The sequence below is a fragment of the Ricinus communis genome, chromosome 1 (genome assembly GCF_019578655.1).
Source record: "Ricinus communis isolate WT05 ecotype wild-type chromosome 1, ASM1957865v1, whole genome shotgun sequence".
NCBI lineage: Eukaryota > Viridiplantae > Streptophyta > Magnoliopsida > Malpighiales > Euphorbiaceae > Ricinus > Ricinus communis.
The window spans coordinates 7771118-7795069 of record NC_063256.1 but is presented as its reverse complement, the minus strand read 5'-3'; the positions used below and the strand labels follow the sequence as shown (position 1 = coordinate 7795069).

The 23952-nt window shown below is 34.9% G+C and overlaps 5 protein-coding genes across 13 annotated transcripts; all 5 read left to right on the top strand.

The window, feature by feature from the left end:
* Positions 1 to 9: 9 nt before the first annotated feature.
* On the top strand, positions 10 to 1303 carry LOC8259862 (phytochrome A-associated F-box protein). Its single transcript, XM_025158072.2, has one exon. The coding sequence runs from the start codon at positions 243 to 245 to the stop codon at positions 1245 to 1247; it is 1005 nt and encodes a 334-aa protein (XP_025013840.2). The 5' UTR covers positions 10 to 242; the 3' UTR covers positions 1248 to 1303.
* Positions 1304 to 2354: 1051 nt separating this feature from the next.
* Positions 2355 to 4128, top strand: LOC8259861 (protein OPI10 homolog). Of its 3 annotated transcripts, none has more exons than XM_048378426.1 (3): positions 2355 to 2748; positions 2829 to 3316; positions 3684 to 4128. In XM_048378426.1, exons 1-2 carry the CDS (start codon positions 2646 to 2648, stop codon positions 3290 to 3292), a joined length of 567 nt encoding a protein of 188 aa, XP_048234383.1. In that variant the 5' UTR covers positions 2355 to 2645; the 3' UTR covers positions 3293 to 3316; positions 3684 to 4128. The 3 variants fall into 3 exon arrangements, with proteins under 3 accessions (XP_048234383.1, XP_015577224.1, XP_002523076.1); XM_015721738.3 differs by having other exon boundaries at positions 3602 to 4128; XM_002523030.4 differs by lacking the exon at positions 3684 to 4128 and having other exon boundaries at positions 2829 to 3489.
* Positions 4129 to 4274: 146 nt separating this feature from the next.
* Positions 4275 to 8699, top strand: LOC8259860 (hydroxyisourate hydrolase). 4 transcript variants are annotated; one of them, XM_015721737.3, is made up of 14 exons: positions 4275 to 4834; positions 4911 to 4974; positions 5286 to 5341; positions 5440 to 5515; positions 5615 to 5686; positions 5781 to 5868; positions 6138 to 6393; positions 6596 to 6711; positions 6824 to 7041; positions 7274 to 7302; positions 7510 to 7597; positions 8041 to 8131; positions 8257 to 8322; positions 8414 to 8699. In XM_015721737.3, exons 1-14 carry the CDS (start codon positions 4706 to 4708, stop codon positions 8418 to 8420), a joined length of 1356 nt encoding a protein of 451 aa, XP_015577223.2. In that variant the 5' UTR covers positions 4275 to 4705; the 3' UTR covers positions 8421 to 8699. The 4 variants fall into 4 exon arrangements, 3 of the variants coding, with proteins under 3 accessions (XP_015577223.2, XP_048234368.1, XP_015577222.2); XM_048378411.1 differs by having other exon boundaries at positions 6824 to 7030; positions 7251 to 7302; positions 8257 to 8699; XM_015721736.3 differs by having other exon boundaries at positions 8257 to 8699.
* Positions 8700 to 9431: 732 nt separating this feature from the next.
* LOC8259859 (beta-glucosidase 11) lies at positions 9432 to 12596 on the top strand. 2 transcript variants are annotated; one of them, XM_025158073.2, is made up of 6 exons: positions 9432 to 10607; positions 10690 to 10819; positions 10970 to 11187; positions 11449 to 11477; positions 11958 to 12043; positions 12186 to 12596. In XM_025158073.2, the coding sequence occupies exons 2-6, from the start codon at positions 10692 to 10694 to the stop codon at positions 12430 to 12432; spliced, it is 708 nt and encodes a 235-aa protein (XP_025013841.2). In that variant the 5' UTR covers positions 9432 to 10607; positions 10690 to 10691; the 3' UTR covers positions 12433 to 12596. The 2 variants fall into 2 exon arrangements, with proteins under 2 accessions (XP_025013841.2, XP_025013842.2); XM_025158074.2 differs by having other exon boundaries at positions 9442 to 10819; positions 11961 to 12043.
* Positions 12597 to 20137: 7541 nt separating this feature from the next.
* On the top strand, positions 20138 to 23748 carry LOC8259858 (hydroxyisourate hydrolase). Of its 3 annotated transcripts, none has more exons than XM_048370321.1 (13): positions 20138 to 20641; positions 20731 to 20794; positions 20908 to 20963; positions 21046 to 21121; positions 21208 to 21279; positions 21362 to 21449; positions 21552 to 21807; positions 22030 to 22145; positions 22248 to 22468; positions 22588 to 22616; positions 22931 to 23018; positions 23125 to 23210; positions 23351 to 23491. In XM_048370321.1, the coding sequence occupies exons 1-12, from the start codon at positions 20501 to 20503 to the stop codon at positions 23199 to 23201; spliced, it is 1284 nt and encodes a 427-aa protein (XP_048226278.1). In that variant the 5' UTR covers positions 20138 to 20500; the 3' UTR covers positions 23202 to 23210; positions 23351 to 23491. The 3 variants fall into 3 exon arrangements, with proteins under 3 accessions (XP_048226278.1, XP_048226277.1, XP_015577239.1); XM_048370320.1 differs by having other exon boundaries at positions 20140 to 20641; positions 22591 to 22616; positions 23120 to 23210; positions 23351 to 23748; XM_015721753.3 differs by having other exon boundaries at positions 20141 to 20641; positions 23120 to 23210; positions 23351 to 23748.
* Positions 23749 to 23952: the final 204 nt, after the last annotated feature.

The window sequence follows — 23952 nt, the reverse complement described above, 5'->3', positions numbered from 1 at the left end:
TATTTATTTTGGAACGGAGCGAGTAGCATATAGTATACAGATAAAAGAATCGTAGAACGGCGACCGCCTCCAAATTGTGGCGACAATCGCAAATAAATTGCCCTTTTCTTCCACTCATCATCCTCCCCATTCCCATTTCTTAAATCCACAACTCCCATTTCTTAAATCCACAACCTCTCTCGAATTGATTTTCCAGCTCCCAAGAGAACACAGGAGATCAAAGCGACGATTCTAAAAAAGGAATGGTGGACAGCAGCATCTTTTCAAAGCTGGCAGACGATATCGTTCTGACGATCTTCTTCAAGTTAGAAGACGATCCACGCAACTGGGCTCGTTTAGCTTGTGTATGTACCAAATTTACCTCTCTCATACGCAACATCTGCTTTAAAGCTAAATGCCACAGAACCATTCCCTCCGTCGTCTCCGATCTCCTCGCCTCCTCTGACGGTGCTATTCCTGGCGGATGGTCTTCCCTTCACAAGCTCTCCGTCTGCTGCCCTGGCCTCCTCCACGCCGGCTTTCTTCTCGAGCACTCCGATTTCGGCCTCGAACGCGAACTCGGCCCCGACGATAACTACCATAAAACATCAGTTTCCAGAACGACATCGTCACAACCACCACCACCACCACCACCACCACCAGGACCATCCTCTGATTGTAGTAATACTAATAATAATACTCAAAACAACGATTGCTCTTGGTCGTTATTCGATGACCTGTATTACGACACCATTTACGATGTATCTGAATCAGAAGATGTGAATGGGAGCGCCGATGTGGTTAGTATTAATCGCGACGATAAAACAGTGCTTAAAGGGGGTGGTGTTTGTAAAAGAAGGAAAATCTCAAGGTCTTTGAGGTCCCATTTGGCGTCTGGTGTATGGAATTTAAGCAGAGAACAAGGGAATAAGTTATTAGCGAGCAGGTTTAGAGGGGATTCCTTGTACATATGTGATTGGCCAGGCTGCGTTCACATTGAAGAGAAGCGGAATTATATGCTATTCAGAGGGATTTTTAAGAACTTTAAGAGGTCTAGGGTTTGGAGAACCATAAACGATGGGAATAGGCGTAAGATTGATTTGAATTGTGCGTTTTGTGGATGTAAAGAGACTTGGGATCTGCACTCTGCGTTTTGTTTGAGGAGGGTTTTTGGATATCATGATGATGGTGAGCCTGTTGTACGAGCTTATGTTTGTGAGAATGGGCATGTCTCTGGTGCTTGGACCGATGTGCCATTGTACACTTGATGATGCCAATTCTTTACGCCCTCCCAATTTATGATTCTGTGGAGCGATTTGAATTGGTATTTCTATTTGTGCTTCTGTTTATTGTTACTCATTGCATTTTGTTATCGCTGTAACTTTTATCGCCAATGTGTTTAGTTGGTTGGTTCAAACTATATTATAAGATGTTGTTTCTGTAGGGTGTTTTCTTTTTTATTTCAAAGTCTGAGAATGAGAGCTTTCTTGCAATTGATGAAGGGATAGTATTGGCTGTACTGCTCGACTGTGAAGTAACGATGAGAGTTTGGTTTATAGCTTTGCATCTTAATTGTCCACTGCAGCAGTCCAGGGCAAATAGCTATCTCCTTCAAATTAAATTGTTGTCTTCCTATTAACTCGATTGGGATAAGATGTTGCATCTTGAAAATTTTTACATTTTAAGGTTGGCCCTTAACATTAATATTGAAAATCGATTTTGGAGTGATTGTGAATCTTACAGTTATCTGTGGAGGATGCTTTTGCAGATGATTTATTAATTAGCAATACTGAGTACTTAGCAATCTTAAGCTCGAGCAGTAGGAAGTGACGTTCATATTCTGCAGAATTCTCCTTCTGGTGTGGATGATGAGCTCATCTGGTTGCCAGTTGGTGTAAACATGGCCAAAGGGCAGTTAATTGTTATCTTTTGGGCATTTAGCTGTACCAAAAACCCAAAAAGAAAAAAGAAAAAAAGAAAAGAAAAAGAAAAACACTATTGATTAACATGTCTTTACAGTTTTGAGCAGTTAGCAGCAGGCTTTCAGACTACTGGCCTTTTGAGGTTAGCCCAGTAAGTATTTGGTTGAGCTTTATTGTATGTGAAGGGAGAGGAACATTAAATTTTCGATTTTTCTAGCTTATTGGGTGTTAGCTCGTTGTGTCAAATTGATATTAAGATTGTGAAGTGGTGAATCTTGGACATACAATTGAAACTCTTGTTCGGTGCATATATTGCAGAAAAATGATTCTTACGGGAGAGAAGAAGGACGAGAGCATGGACACAACTTTAGAATAGGCAGACTACTCACTGGTCACTACTCCTTCCTTGGGAGATGAAGGAAGGAAAGTTGGTTCTTTCTCAAGAGAATCCAAAATGTTTTGGGCCAAGTGCTGCTCTATTACATTGGGCTTGCAGCTCAAAACTACATAGGACTGCGTATTACAGGCAAGCCATAGGTAGCATTGGGCTCCTTGTGCTTTCTCTGCTTTTATACAAAAGAAAGAGCCGAAACCGGGTCAATCCAAAATGTTCTAGACGCTACTGGATTTTAACACCTCTCTTCATTTCTTCCTTCTTCAAACCTTCTCACACTGTCCTAACAGTCCTCTGAAACTACAACAAGCACTTGTTATTTTCGCCACCGCAAGCACGCGGCGGTAATCATGTTTGGCGTACTGTTTCCTAACCGTAGCTTCCCGATGGACATTTCTACCTTCTCTCAAATCGACACCTTCCACTGGATCCTTGACATGAACACTTTTGTAGGTAAATCAAACCCTTAATTCTTTCCTTTGTCTTTTTTAATCTTTTTAAACTTTTTATTGAATAACTTATGACTTGTGCAGGTGAAGCGTACGATCAAATCCGCGAAATCTGCATATTTCTCCTGAATAACTTCACTCTCCCACCCGACAAAGCCCTAGCCGTTTACGTTCAATCCCCTGGCTCTCCCTTCCAGTTCTGCGGCGCCGTTACTCTAGCACGCCCCTCTGCTGTTCTCTCTCTTAATTGGCCCGATCCTGGTGGCCAATTGCAACTTAGCGCACCCGATTCCTCTCCTCTTTCAGCTAAAATAGGGGTTTCCGTTGAGGACTTGGCGTCACTGCCGTCGTTGGATGTAGCAGCAGAGAAAAGGATCGAACGGCTTGCTATGAAAGTAGGAGAGAATTTGTTTAATTATATGCAGTCGTTTTGTGGTGTTGATGGAAGTAGGTTGATTGTCCCTATGGACATTTTAGATCGCTGGTTTAAGAAGTTTCAAGAGAAGGCTAAACGTGACCCTGAGTACTTGAAGGGCTTCGATTTGTAATTTTTTCTTATTCTGAATCTCAAGGTATTAATTGTTATCATTATAATATTTTTTTTGTTTGTTTTTTATTATCTTCATGTTAGAAATGCTTTTTTTTTTTTCTTTTCTACTGAAATAGTTCCATGAGGAAGAAGTTAAGAGTAGTCAAATTTATATTATATTATTTTGAGAATGAAAGAGTTTCCGATGTTGTTGTTGTTGTTGTTGTCTTCTTGAAGTTGATGAGGTGTAATTTTATTTTATTGGAGTTTTGGATGAAATGTCTGTTTCGAAGAAGCTGTTTCTGAATTACAACCTGGAATATTACAGGGAGCATTGGCCTCAAAGTGTTATCATTTGCTTCTACCTCATTGCCATGGTAGAAATTTTATGTCAGTCAATGTGGCTGCAGGAGTATGATAGGTAGTGCTGACTGCTGAAGCCGTGGTCTGCATGCGGTATGCCTGCTTCTGTTAGCCAATTAACTCTGAAGCCAAGTTTGAAGCCAACCACATAATTAACAGTAAGCTTAATTGTGGACATGTTGGTTTATAATGCATCCAGAAGAAGCAGGGCTTTTCATTCTCCGATCAGAGATAATAGAGGCTTCTTAGTATAAGCCTTCTTTTTCCACTATCAGCGTACCTGAATTGGACAGTGTCTTCTTGGCATAAAAAGAAAAGGACTCTGTTTTACACTCCGGGAAGCCAAGATATTACCACTTCTGGATACTAGTTTTCGTGGGGGGGTTTAGTTGAAGAAGATCTGGAATTTTGCTAAAAAGATTGTAATCATGAGATAGAATAGTGAAACCAATGAGCTTTAGCTTAAATGATACTGGGATTCATTTCCGAGGTTGCGAGGTAGAAAAAGAAAATGAGACAGGATGGTGGAAGGGGAGAGAAAGATATCGGTGGATGTGTTTCTGAACTGCACAAGAGAGGAATACTCTCAATTAAGTGATTCAATTGTTGATTCCAGGAACAAACGACACAAAAATTGAGGGTTCTCCGGAGTATTAGAAATAATTGAAGAAAGAAATGATATATTCCAGTTAATATTTTTGAGGTCCTCCTGTCGTGGGAGATTGACATAATGAAAAAATAGAAAATATTTCATTCAAATAAACTATTCATTATATCCGCACAATTCTTATGGACCCAAACAAAACAAAACCACACAACCACAGATACGTAGGTGGGGAGACGAGAAAATTATCAAAGATATGACCCCCACAGCCACCGTACTGATTGTCATGTCATACATAAGTAAGCGAAAAGTTTGTGTGGCTTAGCCGTGGGAACTTTGAGTCCCTATTGATGTAAAGATTCTGAGAAATCTCGACTCCCTGCATGCATGAGTCTTACCAGACTACAACTGGTTATGATTCTGTCCCTGACCATTTTTTTAATATAAATAAGCTCGTGACTGACCATGTTGAGGCTTGTAATCCCTTTCTTATACTTGGCACTAGTAATATTCCCTGTTCTTTGCACTGATAAATATAGTAGACGAGATTTCCCTCCTGGTTTTATTTTTGGTTCTGGCACCTCTGCTTATCAGGTAGATCTACTTCTTTCTTGCACCAAATTATTCATACGTGTCCAGGCGTGTAAGTTTATGATTCCAAATTTAAAAGGTGGAAGGAGCTGCTAATGAGGATGGCAGAAGTCCTAGCGTCTGGGATACCGCTGCTCACAAAGGTCAATTTTTGTTTTCTTTTACTGATTGTTCCAGATTGAAAGCTTTGCTTCATTGTCGTTTTCTTTGCTTTTCATGCATATTCTGAGAAAACTATCTGAAATATAGTTTTCGGTAAACTAGAATTTGATGACTTCTCGAACGGTAGTGTGTTTTCTGTGGTTGGTCTGAGTTGGGTCTCCATAGAAGAGATAGCACATATGCTTACAGAGAGAGAGAGAGAGTACCTTTTAGTCCAGAAAATTATGTTTATTGATAAACAGAGAAGCGTGCATGGAGTAATGTGGTTTGTATTTTGAAATTGAAATTCCAGGATTTATGGATGGTGACACTGGAGATGTAGCAGTCGATGGGTATCATAAATACAAGGTCAAGAGAACTGTAGTTAAATTAGTTCATAATTTATACCTGTAACTTAAATTGCTATCAGCCATGTTTTTGTGGAATCATGAATCTATCTCCTGCAGGAAGATGTTAAACTCATGGTTGAAACTGGGTTGGATGCATATAGATTTTCTATTTCATGGCCTAGACTTATCCCAAGTATGAATTTTCTAACTGCAGTATAAATTACCAATATCTATGGTTAATTTGATCAGTCACATGTTTATATAGTCTTTATTGAATGCTTTCTCTTTTCAGGTGGAAGGGGACCTGTCAATCCAAAGGGCTTACAGTATTACAACAACCTCATCAATGAGCTTATTAGTCATGGTCACTGCTAAAGCTTGCCAAATAACTGAACTTTTAATGGTTGTTTTCATTTAAATAATTATTTATTTATTTATTTATTTTCTTGATAAAACAGGCATCCAACCACATGTCACTCTTTTCCACTATGATCACCCCCAGGTACTTGAAGACGAGTATGGAGGATGGCTTAGCCGAAAAATGGTGTATGTACTCAATTATTGACTATCTTTTCTTGTTTACTTCTCATCAGCTGAGTGACGACAGGATATGTCTCTCCCTTTACATAAATTCATTTCAATTTCCCAACAAAACGTGAATATTAGATTTAGCAAAAAATATTAGTCTTCTCTATTGAGTATTCTTTTGGGACAAATGATCATTTGATTTATGTTCTTTGTAATTGAGGATTGGCATGCATGCATTACCTGCCTTAGCAAAGAGGGTGATCAAACATATCCATATGTGGATGCAGGGCTGACTTCACAGATTATGCAGATGTCTGTTTTAAAGAGTTTGGTGATAGGGTCTCATACTGGACGACTCTGAATGAGCCTAATGTCTTTCTAATGGGAGGTTATGACTTGGGAATTTTTCCACCCAACCATTGCTCTCCTCCATTTGGAGTCAACTGCACCGAAGGCAACTCCTTAACGGAGCCATACTTGGTTGCTCATCATATCTTGTTGGCACATGCTTCGGTTGTGAGATTCTACAGGGAAAAGTATCAGGTCTTACGCATTTTTACCCTACTAATTCTTTTTTCCCAGTTGCAACAATCATAGAACTCTAAAACTTGACATAAATTGGAGTTTGGTAAATATGGAATCAGTTGCACAGGTATCATTTGTAGCCATGCTACCTTAATAAATTCTTGAGCCAGCAGATGTTTCTTTTGTTCTTCAGAGATAACTCGTGATCATGCTAGTGCAGGATAAGCAACTTGGATTTATTGGGATAAATCTCTTCGTCTATGGGTTTGTTCCTCTGACAAACTCAATAGAGGATGTGCTTGCAACTCAAAGAGCCAGTGACTTTTATGTTGGCTTGTAAGTCAAAAGACTCCTATATGCCAATATATTTGCCTAAAACAGTATCTGTTTTCCCGTTAGTAATTAGCTTGGAATTTATTTGACATTATATTTATGCTTTTGGCTACAGGTTTATGAACCCCCTAGTGTTTGGAGACTATCCTGACACAGTAAAGAAAAATGCAGGTTCAAGACTACCAGCTTTTACCAATTACGAATCCAAACAGGTTAAGGGTTCATTCGACTTTGTGGGTGTGAATCATTACTGCACAGTTAACATCAAAGATAACTCCAGCGCTTTGGAATCAAAAGATAGAGATTTCATGGCAGATATGGCATTAGAGATTGGTAAGCGCTTTACAAATCATTACTTTAGTTTGTTGGGACTGAAATACTTTGTATTCTGCGTGCTTTGCCTTTGAGAAACTAAGTCTAATAGTACCAATTTTGGTGTCATATCTTGTTGTATAATTTTGCTCAGGGCACTGAATATCTATATATGATTATGAAATAGAATTTGATTCATGCTCTACTTAATTTAGAAAGAAATTATTTACAGTATCTTTGCTTTTCCTGGCAGTGAATTGGTTGAATCCATCAGCAACCGAGGTAGGTGTTATAAATACGTGTTTTACATTTTGGTATTGGATGATTGACACATGCTTCATCATTTAAAGCTAATGAATATGTGTTAATCATCTGACGGTTTGGTGTATAAGTGGAGACATATACTATACCTAGACAAGAACTTTCCTAAATATAATATTTTTGTCTGACATTTTATTTTATCTCTTAATTTTGCTCTATTTCTCTCAGTTTCCCATAAGGCCTTGGGGTCTGCAATTAGTGCTGGAGTACTTCAAGCAAGTTTATGGCAATCCTCCTATTTACATTCATGAAAATGGTCTCTCTCTCTCTCTCTCTCTCCCTACGTGTGTGTGTGTGTGGATGACACTGTTAAATGCCCTAGTGAACTTTACGTGAAGGTCACAACAAAGTTGTGATAAAAGACGATAAAAGTTGCTCATGTGATATTTTGTGCAGTATTCTTTTTTTCTACTTTCTCGATGCTAATGGGGCAAAACAGCCTGATCATGGGGTATTTTGCCTCATCATGCAAGTGGTTATAGATTCAGCCCTTTGCGTTTCCATCTGTATCCTTGAACGAAATAACAATAAACAAAATGAAGCAATCTGTTAAAAAGGGAACGTGGAATGGGTTTAAAGACTGAAGCATTTGCCAGTTCGTAATTCGTAACAGAATAATTAAATTTCGGGAACAAGTCTGATGTACTGAAGTGTTGAAAGCCAGCAAAGCATGAAATAATGTAATTGATGTTATTCCAGGGCAAAGGACTGAGCGAAATTCGTCATTGGAAGACATTTCCAGGGTGGAATACATCCATTCATACATTGGGAGTCTGCTTGATGCTGTCAGGTATGCGGTTGTGAAACACCCACCATGTATACAGGTTATGATGAATAATCTTTCTTTCAAATACTTTTGTGCATGCATTTAATCTATTTTTTTTTTCTCCTCTTCTCTAATCTCAAATATTCAAGGAATGGATCAAATGCAAGAGGGTACTTTACATGGTCTTTCTTGGATGTGTTCGAGTTAATGGATGGGTACGTGTCAAGCTTTGGCTTGTATTATGTGGATCTAAATGATCCTGAATTGAAGAGATACCCTAAGCTCTCTGCACATTGGTACTCTCAGTTTTTGAAGGGAGGAAGCGTTGGTTCAGATCAACTTATCCAACTTGGCAAAAACTCTGCTTCACTTGTCAGTTAACAGTAACTTCTTTCAGTAGATTACAGAATCTAGGACACTGAGTATATTCATTTGAAGGCCTGTACTGCTTTTCACTTGCAATGGTGCTAAATTGTGTCATTGCCGGAAACAATATCAATAACTAAAATGCTGCAAAATCTCCCTACTCGCTGTAAGACTAGAGTGTAAATTATATTGATCAGGAAAATAATTTATTTTAGTTACCTTTTAATTATGATTTCTAATCACTTTTGCATCAATATTAAACATGAAAATATACCATTATGATTTATCATCACGATTTTTCTTTCAAAAATTAAATTTGAAAATAATATGTGAAAAAGCATGATCTCCACGCTCATCACCATCATCAACCTTTTAATTTATCCTTTTTAATCAAGACTCGAAATTGAAAATTAAAAGAAAAAAAGAATTGAGAATAAAGGTGCTGCCGATTGGCGAAGGAGGAAGATAAGAAAAATGAAAATCCACAGGTAGCGCCGCCTGCTACTGGGAGGCGGAGGAGGAGAATGGAGTTGATAATACGATCTACCAACATGGTATAGCTTCTGTAAATGGTAATATTTGTAGAAATGGGGACCCAAAATCTCATTAAGAAAGCTGGTGATCATAACTTAGAATTGCGTCAAGAGAGAGAAATGTTATGTTTAAGACCAGTTTTGTAAGATCCTAAAACTGCACAATTGAAGTGGGGTGCTCTTAATCCCACTGATAAGGGTTGAAGCCTTGCTGTTGTCGATATTCCAGATCTTTTATTGGGAAAAGGTGCCCCTCATGTTTGGTGCGAAGCACACATTTGCCCTTAAACTATTTTTAGATTCAATGAAGCACAAAATCAGTAAAAAGCTGAAATTTAAGCCCCTCCTTTAATGGAAGATTTAACACCGTTTATAAAACAGTGATGTGGCAAGAAAGTGGAGCCATAAGCTAAACAAAATAAATTTATATGTTTTTGTCTAAAGAAAATTTGTCTTAATTTTCATTTTTCAAGTATCTAAAACAGAAAAAAATAAAAACTTAACTTTTTCCTTTAAAGCTCCACTTTGTTGTTGACAGTGGTTAGCAACAATTTCAGTGGCGATTTTAGCGACCTACTGATTTCAGTGGCCACTAACATCAATGTCAGTGAGCGATTGGTTTAGAGAGCAAGTTTTTATTTGGGTATAGGGAGAGAGTGCTGGTGAAAAATTGTAATTTATGCTGGTGAATTTATAAGTTGATGTTGAGCTTAAAATCTTTGAAGGGAGGTAGTGTTGGTGGCTACTATTTGCATAGACTCACTCTTTGAAGTTTCTTTTTTTGTTCTATAGCGATATTTTGATGGCTATTGTTTTTGGGTCCTTTAAAGAAATAAGTTACTGATTATCGACTGAGTTTCTTGCTATGGAAAAGAAAATTTTAACAAGAACGGATTTTCTGAGTTCAAGAAATCGAGTTTTACTTTGCCAAATGAGTTCCCTTAGAAGTTTGAATCTTTTACTAGTTCCTTTGCTTCTTTAAACTCACCGGATGAGCTTGTTATTAGTTCAACCGAGAAAGAAAGTAGCAACGAAAATAATTTTCTTACTGAGATTGGGTGACTCACTCAACAACTCATTGATAAAGGTTAATAAAAGAAAATAATTATCCACTTTTTCTAGAAATAAATTCTTTTGTGAAGTTGATGATGATTATATTCAAGATGATTTCAATCTTTACAGATTAAGCAGTTAAGTTCCTTATTATAATTATGCATTTAATTTGATCTAGGATGTTGAATTCTCTTTTGGGAATATGTTTATAGATGAATAATAATAGCATTTTATCTGTTTGATTAAATGCTAAAGAGAATAATAAATTTTTTAGAGTTTGATAGAAAAGGGAAGGATTTAAGTTGAAAAAAGCTCTACGTTCTAGTTGTATAATTGTTTAAAGAGCTTGCTAAACTGCAGTAAGAGTGGAGAGCAAATTTGTCACTTGGCTGCTCATCATATCTTGTTGGCGCATGCTTCAGTTGTGAAATTGTATAGGGAAAAGTATCAGGTCTTGCCCATTTCATCTATTTAATCCTTGTTTCCGGTTATAAATAAAAATAATATAAAAATCTGAAGTACGGATTGTGTATATTTGGAATCTGGAGGTAAGTGTCAATCTCAGTCATACTGTCGTGATGATTTTTGAGACATTGGGTGGGTTTTGTTTTTAACAGACGATACATGTAGTCATGGTGTTGCAGGGCAAGAAATTTGGATTTATTGGGATAAATCTGTTTGTATATGGGGTTGTTCCTCTAACAAACTCAAGAGAGGATGTTCTTGCAACTCAAAGAGCTAATGACTTTTTTGTTGGCTTGTAAGTTAGAAAGATTTATATATGCCTATTATCTCCCTCAAATTATCTGTTTTTTTTTTTTTTTTTCTCATTTAGTTAGCTCGGAATAGCAGCATTTGATATTTATTTATGCTTTTGGTTTTATATATTTTAAACCACATCTTGTTCCAGGATAATGAATCCTTTGGTGTTTGGAGACTACCCTGATACAGTAAAGAAAAATGGAGGCATAAGACTACCAGTGTTCACCAATTATGAATGCAGAATGGTTAAGGGTTCGTTTGATTTTCTTGGAGTGAATCATTACTCCACAATTTATGTCAAAGACAACTCGGACACCTTGAAATCCGAAAATAGAGATTTTCTGGCAGATATGGCAGTAAAAATAGGTAAGCTCTGTACAGATTATTACTGTTATTAGTTGGGAGTAAAACACTATCGATTCTACTGATATTGGCGTAATATTGGCTTTGCTATCATTTCTTGTTTTATAATTTTAAATGGTGTATACTGTAAAATAGACGTGTGTATTTATGAATAGATTATAGATTGTCTGTTCAACATAATACACAAAGAACTGGATTTTTTTTTTGATTGACCACAAACAAAGAACTGGATTTTTGTAACGTTGTTTGTTCTTTTCTCTGCAGTGTATGGGATGCCTGCATCAGCACATGAGGTAAGGACTAACATATTCAACAGCGATTTTTGCATCTCTTATGCCTCTAACCTTGCTCTGTCTCGGTCAGTTTCCCATCAGGCCTCGGGGTCTGTAAATAGTGCTGGAGTACTTAAAGCAAGTTTATGGAAATCCTCCTATTTATATTCATGAAAATGGTTTGTCTTGTCTTGCTCTTCCTGCTAGTCTGATACTAAAAGCATGTACTTTTGAGTTATACCTGAAGCTCAAAAAGTTGGAACAAAACACAAAATAAGGGAAGATAGAACTGGTACGCTGCAAACGTAGACTAAGCTTTGTGCATATTAATCAGATAATAGTCGAAATTCTGGTAGAACTTGGAATGTAATAAGGTGTTAAAAAAGGCCTTGAAGGGTATTATTCATGGAACTTGACTGCTTTTCCATTTTTTACCATTTGATCATGCATGGGGTTTTATGCTATTGATAAAATTTGGCTATCCATTCGTTTGCACGTCAGCAGAACCCGCGAGATTCATCATTGGAAGACATTCCTAGGGTGACATATATCCATTCATACATGGGGAGTCTGCTGGATGCCGTCAGGTATTCATTGTGACATAATGATGAATCCCTTCAATTAAGTTTCTTTCAATTTCTCGGAGTTAATATCATGTTTCACACGTTATTCCTGCAACCTGTAATCAATCTAAATGGTTTTATCTTTGTGGAACTTCAAATTGGAAAGGAATGGATCAAATGCAAGAGGCTATTTTACGTGGTCTTTCTTGGATGTATTCGAGCTCATTGATGGCTACAATTCAATCTTTGGCTTGTATTATGGGGATCTAGAGGATCCTGAATTGAAGAGATACCCCAAGCTCTCTGCACATTGGTACTCTCACTTTTTGAAAGGAGGAAGCGTCAGTTCTGATAAATTTATCCAACTTGGCAAAGATTCTTCACTTCTCTCCAAGAACCGCTTCTTTCAGTAGATTACATAATCTAGAATCCTATCCTGTATTCATCTTAAAGCAACTTCAGGATTTGTGTTGCTCTGTTTATGAGCTACAATGGAGCTGTTGGGAAATTAATAAAAATAGTTCTCCCAATTAAAAAAATCAATGAAACGGCTCTAATACCTTTTCTTGGGATCAAACGCTGAATTTGATTGTTACTATAATGTTTCCTTACTGACTTTAGACGATATGAATCTGGAAATAGTTTAATTTAATTTACCGTTTACTTTCTAACTAATGATTCTGATACCAATAATTATCACTTTCAATATCGAAAGAACATCAATTATTATTATTATTTTTATTATCATTATCTTCTCAATTAGAGATGACAATTTGTATTCTATTTGTTGGTATTTCTTCAATTTATTTAGTTAAATTAGAAAATATTCGAGTTGATGAGATAATGATCTATATTTAAAAAAATTAATCGTTTACTTATGTATTGTACGACTGTTATTATTATTTTGATTATAAAATTAAATTTATAAATATAATTTAATAAATTTTTTAATATTTAAAATTGATTTATATTTTAAAAGATAATATCAGACTAACTATTTTTAAATGTCCTTAATTTTTTTAAAAGTTTAATAGTGAAATAATTTTTAATTTTTAAGATATTTATTTATTAATTCTAATATTATATAAAATTATCAATATAATTAGACATTATTATATAGTTAAACATTAATTTTTTAGTGAATATAATATTTAAAAATATTATTTTTTATAATTAGAATCATTATCTAATTAAAAAATTAATTAATTAATTAATATAATATTAAAATATAATTAGTATGATAACTTTTAAAATAATCATTATCTAAATAGAAAATTAATTTATTATTAATATATTTTTTAGGATTAGAATGAGTGTTTAATTAGAAATATAACTTATTAATTAATAAATTAATAGAAAAAATTATATATAAGTTTGAATCTCACGTGTCAAAAGTAGTATACATGTCAAAATAAAAATTCTATGTGTCAAAAATTAAATACGCATATAAAAAAAATTTAGATTTCAAAAATTAACGTATATATATAGGGAAAAGGCTCAAATTTGCCCCTAACGTATAACCACTGGTGCAGGTTGGCCCTCCAAGTTTTTTTTTAGCTAGTTGCACACAATATCTCGCCAAACGGAGTTCTTAAGCCCCTCTTTAGAACGGAGCTGAAGAACGGAAGAAACTTCCGTTAAATGCAACTGAGGTGGCAAATGGTAGGACCTACAATCTAACAGTAATAAAAGAAAAAAAATACTCTTTGTCACCATCTCTCCTTCTCTTTCATCACTTTCCTTTTCATAGAAAATAAGGAACCCTAAATTAACCAATTGATTTCAATTAACGTTGACATCGCCATCATCAACAACCACATGAAGCAATGACACTAAGGTTCTGTGAATGTCGAAGGTTTGCGAATGCCGAAAGTCCTGGACGTCGAAGGTTCGATGAATGTCGAAGGTTCTGTGAAGGTTGAAATTCTGGACGTTGAAGATTGTATGAATGTCGAAAGTTTCGAAAGTGCTGTAAAAGTCAAAGTGTGAAGATAGAGAAAAAGATGAAAGGGAAGAAATGAAAGAGATTTGTAAACTAAAATAGAAAAGATATGGACTGAGCTGAGGAATTTGAAAGCTAGCAAAGAAATAGAAATTGAACAGTTTCAACATGAAAACACGAAGATGAAAAATAATTTTGTTGTCTTGTTAATTGCATTATTAGCTTGGATTGTTTATAGGGATTTGGTGAAATGAAATTAGTTATGGTAATTGCTTGGAGCATAATTAGTATTTGTGTAATTTTGTTAATGGTTTGATAAAATGAAATTATGACACTTGATTTGAACATTGGCTATACACTGAAATGAATTGTTATAAATGGAAAAGATTTGCTAAACGACATTCATAATCATGACCAATGAGCAAAAAACAATGACATTGGCATACTGCAATCAATATTGAGCTAAAGTATCAACACTACTTGCTCACAAGCAAATAACACCAAAGTAGCAATAATATACAAAAGTCACTGGCATCACCTGTTATTGTAGTTAAATTAAAAGAACATGCAAACTTTAAGGCATAAAACACCAAAAGTAGCAGCAAAATTAAAAGAACATGCAAGCTCTAAGGCACAAAACACCAAAGTAGCAAAAAAAAAAAGTGCTCCAGTCAAACTAATAATTTGTGGTAAATTATTGGTCTGTTGTAGTAGCATCACTAACTATCTTGCCTTTCATTTTCTGTCTGCCTATTAGTTGCTCTTTTTGAGCTTGCAATTGTGAAGAGGTAATTGCAACTCCTACTCTCCATTACAGTCCTGGAGGTTCAAATGACAGGTTAGTAGCAAATGTAACTTCTGAGCCATCTCCAGTGAATTTAATTGTCCTTGTAATGGATGATGCATCCCTTTTCTCTTTGCTTCTTCTGAAGTCTCTTTCACATGGTATTGGGAACCTAGTTTGAGGATCAGTTTCCATTTCCTTTGCTTGTAGACCTTCACTAATTACTCTTTCAGTAGTTTGTCCAGGCTGTGAATGTCAAAATGTCAGATGAAACATGCCACAAACTAATATTTATAAGAAAAAAAGTTCCCTAACATTATAAGTTGTTCTTCCTGTATTCAAATCCACATAACATCCAAAACCAATTGTCCTCCTTGAATTTGTTACACACTGTCCTCCTAAGCTTCTTGCAGTTTCAGTTGTTGGTGTGCTTGCTTTGGGCGATTCTTTGGTGTGCTTACTTGAACCAATTCTTTGGTGTGCTTCTTTGAAGCACTTCTTTGGGCGATTCTTTGGTGTGCTTCTTTGAAGCGATTGTTGTTGTGCTTACTTTGGACCGATTCTGCTATGCTTGCTAGACCGATTCTTTATTGTGCTTACTTTGAAGTAGTTCTTTGGTGTGCTTACTTTGGACCGATTCTTTGGTATGCTAAATTTGGACGATTCTTTGTGCTTCTTGGAGCACTTGTTATTGTTCCTTATAAAGTTGAAGGCAAACAATTACACTCATTAGAATTTTAAAATTTAGATAATATAAATACTCAATATGATGCAGAACTATGTATTTTACCTTATTGTTTACTTAGTTCTATTATGTCCTTCTTCTGTACACAACCCACAACTCTGCTTCTTGCCTTTCTTAGTAAGCTTTCCAATTTTACTAGTTGTATTAGGCTTATTTGATCCTCGAATTCTCTTCTTTCTAGGCCTGTTTGGCATCTTATTCAATGGATGAGGTTCTATTTCTTGGTATTCCTCACATCTCATATAACTTTTACCAGGGACTGACAATAATAGAAACTGATATGAGGCTAGATAAGTTGACTTATGATAAAAATGACTGATATATGAAAAAGGATCAAGCTTGGAATGATATAGAGCACAAATGGCATGTTGGCATAGGATTTCTGTAAGATCCTATGCCCTACAGGTGCATAAATTTCTATCTAAAAAGACTGTGTGCTTATTGTTACCTTCTCCAATCTCATAACCATCCTGACCATTGAATACTACTCTGCAACCTGAAGCATTTTCTTTATTGTCTTGGAACAAAGCTATACAAGCTGGACTCCAGTCATCAATCCACCTGTCAACCATTTTTTTTTCTTTAATTCAATTCATTGCTTGTAGCCTTATTTCCTCTAACATACTAACTATAGGCTTATGTCTTGCCTCTAGTATCCAAGAGTTAAAACATTCAGATATGTTATTATCCACCATGTATGACTTGGATCTGCTAGAGAAATAGGCCATGCACCAACAATGGGATGGATATTTCAGAAGGGTTTCTGCTGCCTTCTTTGACACTTCACCAAGAAGCTCTAAATTATCTTTGAACTCCTCCTTAAATGTGCTCCAAGCACAAATCCTAAACTTTTTCTTCAATTCCCCCCTCTCTATTGATTAGACCAGTAGAAGTAAATGTGCCTTGCACACCATCTGTGCTCAGCAAGGGGTAAGACATTCTCCACACATCAATGAGATCTTAAAGCATAAAAGAGTAACCAATACTGCAACTGTAAAAAGCTGTATACTATATAAAAATAATAATAGGAAAAGGCTCTCAGATTTGTCTTAACATATAACCACTGGTGCAAATTGGCCCTCCAAGTTTTTTTTAGTCAGTTGCACATAGAGGTTATATGTTAGGGGCAAATTTGAGCCTTTTCCCCCAAAAATACATGCAAAGAAAATGAAAAATGCTCTCCTTTTGCATGTCAGAGATTACAATATAGGCTGCTCCATTTCCAAGTTCAAGTTCTTGCTTTAGCCAATGCAAAAACCATCTCCAATTATTCTTATTCTTTTTATCTATCATTACCCATGCGATAGGCACCATCTGATCATCACTATCTTTGCCTACTGCAGTAAGAATCTGGCCCTTACTAACCCCCTTTAAGAAACATCCATCCAGACCTATAATAGGTCTACATCCATTCTTCCAGTTCCTCTTAAGAGCATCAAAACACAAGAACATCCTCTTAAACACCCTTCTTCCTTCTTTCAATACTTCCTTACATAACTCAATCTCTGCTTTTGTACCAGGATTGCTTCTTTTAAGTACAGCTGCATATGCTTCCAAATAACCAAACTCCACTTTGAAACTCCCATCCATTTCTTAGATTATCATCCTCTTAGCCCTTTTACACTTAGCCAGACTAACATTAATTTTTAATAAGCTCTCTGCATTATCTTTCATTTATTTTATCTTTATTGAAGGATTTTTATAAATCCTACCTTTGAAATAATTGGCTAAAAACCTAGCAGTAGCACTAGGGAGTGAGAAGTCCCTAAAGCACCTATGCTCAGGTATTAGTGTCTTTACTGCTAATCCAAGGTTTTTGCCATCTTTTGAAATGAAAAGCACAAAAGGGCAACTTTCCTCATTTATACATTTAACCTTAAGTCTAAATGGTTCATTTCAATTGATTTTTAGCTTAACACCTAGAGCTACTTCATAGTTTACTATTGCTTGTCTAGCCTCATTAGCATTAGCATAGGTCATTCCAAGCATGAAATGGCTTTGCTCATCACCTTCATCATATCTGACCCTCTCTCTAAGTGCAGACTGTTCATGATCAGTTTGCTCATCACTAGATTCTTGACTTCCATCATTTTCATTTATGTTTGCACTATCATCTTCACCATCATCTTCCATATTGCTAATAGAGTCTGTAGGTCCGGAACTATTAACAGGTTCTTCAGTAACAATAGACACAAGTTGACTAGCATCAGCTCTATTATTTGGATTGAAATAGATACTATGTGTAGGCATTTCATTATTAATGTCTGCAACAAATGCATCCATATCAATATTCCATTCAATTCCCAGAATATTTGGTTAAAGATCTTTGGAGTTATCAGCATAGAAATCTATTTCTCCTACCCAATTATATTTGCTAATGTAATTCAAAACTCTCCTAATTTCCTCATCATCTTTAACTAAATACAATCCATCTTCCATTTCTTTTCCAGGTTCAAGTATAAAAATACGTTCCACGTGTGCATACCCAAGCAAATTCCTATATTTATCCTTAATATGTCCATAACATAGGAAGTCAGAATCAAAATCATATAGTATATCAATATCACCATCTAGATAATCAATTTTTGGATGTAATTGCCATCTACCACCATAGTTAAATCTCAGATTCACAACACCAGACATTTTGCATAAAATAAAATTAAAAAATAACTTTAAAATCATCTTCTTATGACAGCAAGCAGACGTAGTGTATACAACCACATATAGCTCAAGTAATAAAGCAATGCTAAAGCAATCGCAATAGTTAACTCACTTTACACTACATGAGGACCACTATTTCGAAGGGGACAACTCAACATATAATATTAAAAACTAATTACATTTCAAAACAGAATAAAATATAATAAAACAATGAGATCCATATGTTTTACTTTAACATATTTGGTAACTCCAACTTGCAGACACAGTATACACCTAAACACATCCATAACTCGCTATCTTGCTATATGGTTGAGTGGTAATTTCAGTATGTCTTAGGGTTAGAAAAAAATAGCTTCAATCGATCGATTTAGCCCTTACAGTTACACCAGGTTGGTTGTTGGTATTCTTTACAGCAAGTTACAATTCCTAATTAGTATAGGATAATAACTCCCACCATTAATTATTTTTTTATATCAGAAGGAAAAGATGGCTAGCAAACGTATCCCACTTTTATTAAGTTGCTTCCTTACATGTGGGTCCTACTAACCGTTATATATTTTGAACTTAATGTTCTTCAGCTCCGTTCTAAAGAGGAGCTTAAGAACTCCGTTTGGCGAGATATTGTGTGCAACTGGCGAAAAAAAGATTTGAAGGGCCAATCTGCACCGATGGTTATACGTTAAGGGCAAACTTGAGCCTTTTCCCTAATGGGAAATATATATATATATATATATATATATATATATATTGCATTGTGTATGGGTCCAAAATAAATACATGGGTGATTTAGTTATATTCGTATTTGAAATATTTTATTTTGTAATAGAAATTATTAATTTTAATTATCTAATATATTGCATCCAAAAAATTAAATAAACTATTTAATTATTCATTTTATTTTTAATATTTTAATGTTTTAATATTTTTTTTTATTATTTTAATATAGCCTAATTCTAGTTAAATGAGATTATGAGTTAAAATCTATTTACTAATTTACCCAGTTTTTTTATATATGTAGTAAATTTTGATAAATAAAAATTTAATAAAATGATAATCTTGATTAAATAATAAAATACTTTAGTTCTTACTAGGGCTAATATACTAAATTAATAATCTTTCTAAATGTATAAGATAATAATGTTTTCTAAATATTTTAGAAACTAATTAAAGCATAGATTAATAACTAATTAAATGTATAAAACTAATACGTAAAACAATACTAAGATAACATTTTTAGACAACTTTGATTTTTTAATTATATTATTCTGATGTTTGATTTGATAAAAGAACGAATGATAATAAAATTTATTTGAATTTATTATTGTACTTTTTTGACTCGAAGAAGGATGCCAATTTTCATATTTACTCAATACTCTCCTCGTCTTATTAGCGAATATAAATAAGAATTCAAATAAGAATTTTTGAACATTATAATTTTTAGAGTCTAAAAGTAAAACTAAAAACTATTTATATAGTTTATATTCTATGTATTTGAAACATCATGTTTTAATTTTTAGGGTAAATTATCTTTTGTTATTTTTAAGACTTTTGCACTAAATTTGTTATGTCTTTATTAGTATGTACTATCTTTTACGTATGTATAGTATAATTTTTATAATTCCATGTACGTGCACATTATTTTTTATCACATTTATGTTCTTTTTAATATTTATAATTATATATAAATAATATAAATATCTTCTTAAATAAATAAATAATTCATATATTGATAAGTAAATAACTTTCATAAAATAATATTTTTTAATTCTAATAAAATATTATTTGTTAAAAATTGATTATATTTTAATAGCTATTTAGATAACAAGTTATTCATAAGCTAACTTAAATTAAAGAATATAGAAAAAAATTTAATATTTATTAGATTTACAATTTTTTGATATGAATATCTTATCGAATACCCTGTGCACTGTGATCCCCATATTCTCAATTCAGTCGAACCAAGAAAATTTTCTTTTATAAAAGATGTGGCTGGCGATATCAATACATCGATACCAGACCAGACCACACCAAAAAGATCTACCAAAAGAGAAAAAGGAAAAGTTTCCTTGGCCTTTCCTGTCAGCAACGACCACAAAAACAGAAGTTTTAGACAAACGAGCCAGAAGACATACATCATCCTCCGTGTCTTGGTTTTGGACCTGTTAGTTGCACTGCCATCTGTTATCACACGAAACTCCTTTTTCATAGCAAAAATGACAGCTTTGTCTTGAAGATTTTGTCTCTTATTCTTTCTAGTCTTTAAGGAATATACACCGTTTTTAGAATGGAAGCTGTAATAAAGTTGCTATGCGATATTTTTGGATTTGGACATAGTTGTTAAGCTTGTGGATGTGTTTGAGGATGTTAAGGATTTGTTTTCTGCCATTTGTTTTGCTAAATTTAGCAGTAGCAATCTTTTGTGCTGATGAATATAGTAGAGCAGACTTTCCTCCTCATTTTATCTTTGGTTCTGGTACCTCTGCTTATCAGGTCTGTTTATATCGAATTCTTTTGGCTGCTTTCGACTTCCATTTCTTTACTTTTGGAAGGAAAATTATAGCTATGATTATATTTGCAAGGTGGAAGGGGCTGCTAACGAGGATGGGAGAAAGCCTAGCGTTTGGGATACCTTTGTTCATGAGGGTCAGAATTTTTTCTTACTTGCATATGTCTTATCCTCGTGTAGTTTCTTCAGGTTTTATTATTTGGAGCATACTTGATCAGTATCACTCAATACTTTTCAACTGAAATTGCAGGAAAGATGGGTGGGGCAACTGCAGATGTATCAGTTGACCAGTATCATAAATACAAGGTCAATAAAGAGGAAAAACTTAGATTGATATTTCAATCGCAAGAAAGATAGGTCTATATTATGTCTTCATGATTTACTGCAGGAAGATGTCGGGCTCATGGTTGAAACTGGGTTGGATGCCTATAGATTTTCCATCTCATGGTCAAGACTCATCCCAAGTATGATTTTCGGAATGCAGCTCTGTATGGACTATGTACATATATTTCTGGTGGTTAATTTGATCGTGCAATTACTTTCCTGTCAGATGGAAGAGGCCCAGTCAATCCAAAGGGCTTAGAGTATTACAACAATCTCATCAATGAGCTTATCAGCAATGGTTAATACCAAAACTTTCATTAAATTTTCATTTTTGTTTTGCTTTGATCGATTCATTTTTATTTTCTTCTACGATAAAGCAGGCATCCAGCCACATGTTACAATATTCCATTATGATCATCCTCAGGCACTTGAAGATGAGTACCGTGCATGGATTAGCCCAAAGATAGTGTATAGCACTTAACTCTCGAATCTTATAGCTACTTATTTGATTCTCTGCAATGTAGGAAAAGGGTGATGAATGCGGCCTAAAATCTGTATATGTGGATGCAGGAAAGATTTCACAGCTTATGCAGATGCGTGTTTCAGAGAATTTGGTGATCGGGTTTTGTACTGGACTACTTTGAATGAGCCTAATGTTCTTCCACTTTTCAGTTATGATTTGGGAATATTGCCTCCCAACCGATGTTCTGCTCCATTTGGATTTAACTGCTCTCAAGGCAACTCAACATCTGAGCCATACTTGGTTACTCATCATCTCTTGTTGGCACATGCATCAGCTGCAAGATTGTACAAGAATAAGTATCAGGTCTTGCTTACCTATTTTACGTATTTAATTCTTGTTTACAGTTCTGGATAAAAGTTTATGACGAAGTTTGAAATACACACGAATTTGGAGTTCGCTCAATTGATTTATCAAGACTATCTAATTCTTTAAATATCAATTTCAGTTATACCATCTTATTGATTTTTGAAACAACAAATTGGTTTCTCTTACGAGATGACATACGTATTGGACATGGTGATACAGGGAAGGCAAAATGGATTTATCGGGATTAATATCTTAACAAGTGGGGTTGTTTCTCTAACAAATTCAACAGAGGATTTGCTTGCATCTCAAAGAATCACCGACTTTTTCGTTGGCCTGTAAGTTAAAATGACTCCTATACGCCAATCTATTTGCCTGAAATGATTTGTATTTCCATGAGTAGTTAACTTGGAGAATAATGTTTATGCGTATGGCCACAGGATAATGGATCCTCTGGTGTTTGGGAACTATCCTGACACAGTAAAGAAAAATGCCGGCGTAAGACTGCCAACCTTTACCAATTATCAGAAGAAGCAGATTAAAGGTTCATTTGACTTCATTGGAATTAATCACTACTTCTCACTAACAGCCGAAGACAACCCTGCCAGCCTTAATTTTGAGCATAGAGACTATTTCGCGGACATCGCAGTAAAAATTGGCAGTAAGCACTAACCCTATCAGTTGAGGCTGACTTAACTGCCTGTTTCTTAGTCTACTTATAGAATGATAAATCTACCAAGCTGAACTTCTTTCTCTTATTGTAATTTGTGTTTGTTGCAGTAGGTGATTGGGATACCTCATCATTTGAGGTAAGAGTTGTGGCATATGAAAATAAAATTGTCCCAAAAAAATTGTGGATGATACTAGATTAGGCTTGATTGTTTGAACGAGCTTTAGCAGTTCGTTGTTGGCAGTTAGTGATTGGAAGCCCAAGTGCCAATGGCTAAAAATCTTGACCTTTTCAGTATTTTAACCTTCGTATTTATCAAACAGTCCAAGAAAATGTCAGTCTCCAAGCTGCCAAGTGCCAACTAAACAAGATTTTGTAAAAACTTAACCTAAGCATATGCTTTCTTTAATCTTTAGCTTCACTAACCATATATGATCTATTTATCAAATTCAGTATCCTATAAATCAATGGGGCTTGCAAGAGGTGCTGGAGTACTTCAAGCAATTTTATGGAAACCCACCTATTTACATTCATGAGAATGGTCTTTCTCTTTCTCTCTCTTTCTATTATATACTCATCAAATGGCGTTGCTATTTGCCACATACACTTCATTCTTTTCTTAATTAAGAGCCTCCTTGGCAGGGCAGCGAAGCCGACGAACTTCATCCTTGGAAGACACTTCAAGGGTGAAGTATATGCATGCATACGTTGGAAGTGTACTTGATGCTATTAGGTATGTTTTTCTTTAATGTCCATCATCTTTAACAACCAAACAGCTATTCGATGTGTATATATAATTACTATTCTGTTCTTAAAATGGCTACACTTTTCTGATTTAATTTTGTTTTCTTCTTGTGACCTCAAATTTTGTAGAAATGGATCAAACACGAGAGGCTATTTTACATGGTCTTTCTTAGATATATTTGAGCTTTTGGGTGGCTATGAACCATGCTTCGGTCTGTATTATGTAGACATTAACGACTCAGAATTGAAGAGATATCCTAAGCTCTCTGCACGTTGGTATTCTCAATTTTTGAAGGGAGGAAAAGTTAGTTCTGATGGAGTTATTGAGCTTCCAGAGAATTCATCATCTTTTTCTGATAATCTTCTGTTTCAGCAGACTATAGATTGATCTGAAATCCTAAAACCATATGCATGTACTTGTTAAGATTTTATCAGGCCTGTGGAAGCTTATGCTATTTCTAAATAGCCTTGTGATTTCTTATTAGAATATCAACAATAAAGGGTAGACATAAACAATAATTCTTATCTCTACAAATGTATTATTTTTCTTGTATAAATTTTCAAATAGTAATGCCGAATGTCTGCAGAAGAGGAAGGGATCAATTCACCATTGAAGTGTGTTAAAATCCAGAAAGCTATATGTTAGAAAGACCATCTCATCTCATGAAATATAGAAAAGCAACAGAAAGGAAGGCCTCACGTCTGTACAGCAGAAAACTGTATAGACATAT

Excerpts from the sequence above, each read along its gene's own strand:
- LOC8259862 (XM_025158072.2), top strand. The coding sequence starts at position 243 with ATGGTGGACAGCAGCATCTTTTCAAAGCTGGCAGACGATATCGTTCTG.
- LOC8259861 (XM_048378426.1), top strand. The coding sequence starts at position 2,646 with ATGTTTGGCGTACTGTTTCCTAACCGTAGCTTCCCGATGGACATTTCT. Across the intron at positions 2,749-2,828 it reads TGACATGAACACTTTTGTAG|GTGAAGCGTACGATCAAATC; the intron begins GTAAATCAAACC and ends TGACTTGTGCAG.
- LOC8259860 (XM_048378411.1), top strand. The coding sequence starts at position 4,706 with ATGTTGAGGCTTGTAATCCCTTTCTTATACTTGGCACTAGTAATATTC. Across the intron at positions 4,975-5,285 it reads GGATACCGCTGCTCACAAAG|GATTTATGGATGGTGACACT; the intron begins GTCAATTTTTGT and ends TTGAAATTCCAG. Across the intron at positions 7,598-8,040 it reads TATTTACATTCATGAAAATG|GGCAAAGGACTGAGCGAAAT; the intron begins GTCTCTCTCTCT and ends ATGTTATTCCAG.
- LOC8259859 (XM_025158073.2), top strand. The coding sequence starts at position 10,692 with ATGGTGTTGCAGGGCAAGAAATTTGGATTTATTGGGATAAATCTGTTT. Across the intron at positions 10,820-10,969 it reads AATGACTTTTTTGTTGGCTT|GATAATGAATCCTTTGGTGT; the intron begins GTAAGTTAGAAA and ends ATCTTGTTCCAG. Across the intron at positions 12,044-12,185 it reads AGTCTGCTGGATGCCGTCAG|GAATGGATCAAATGCAAGAG; the intron begins GTATTCATTGTG and ends CAAATTGGAAAG.
- LOC8259858 (XM_015721753.3), top strand. The coding sequence starts at position 20,501 with ATGTGTTTGAGGATGTTAAGGATTTGTTTTCTGCCATTTGTTTTGCTA. Across the intron at positions 21,280-21,361 it reads CAATGAGCTTATCAGCAATG|GCATCCAGCCACATGTTACA; the intron begins GTTAATACCAAA and ends ACGATAAAGCAG. Across the intron at positions 21,808-22,029 it reads TGTACAAGAATAAGTATCAG|GGAAGGCAAAATGGATTTAT; the intron begins GTCTTGCTTACC and ends ATGGTGATACAG.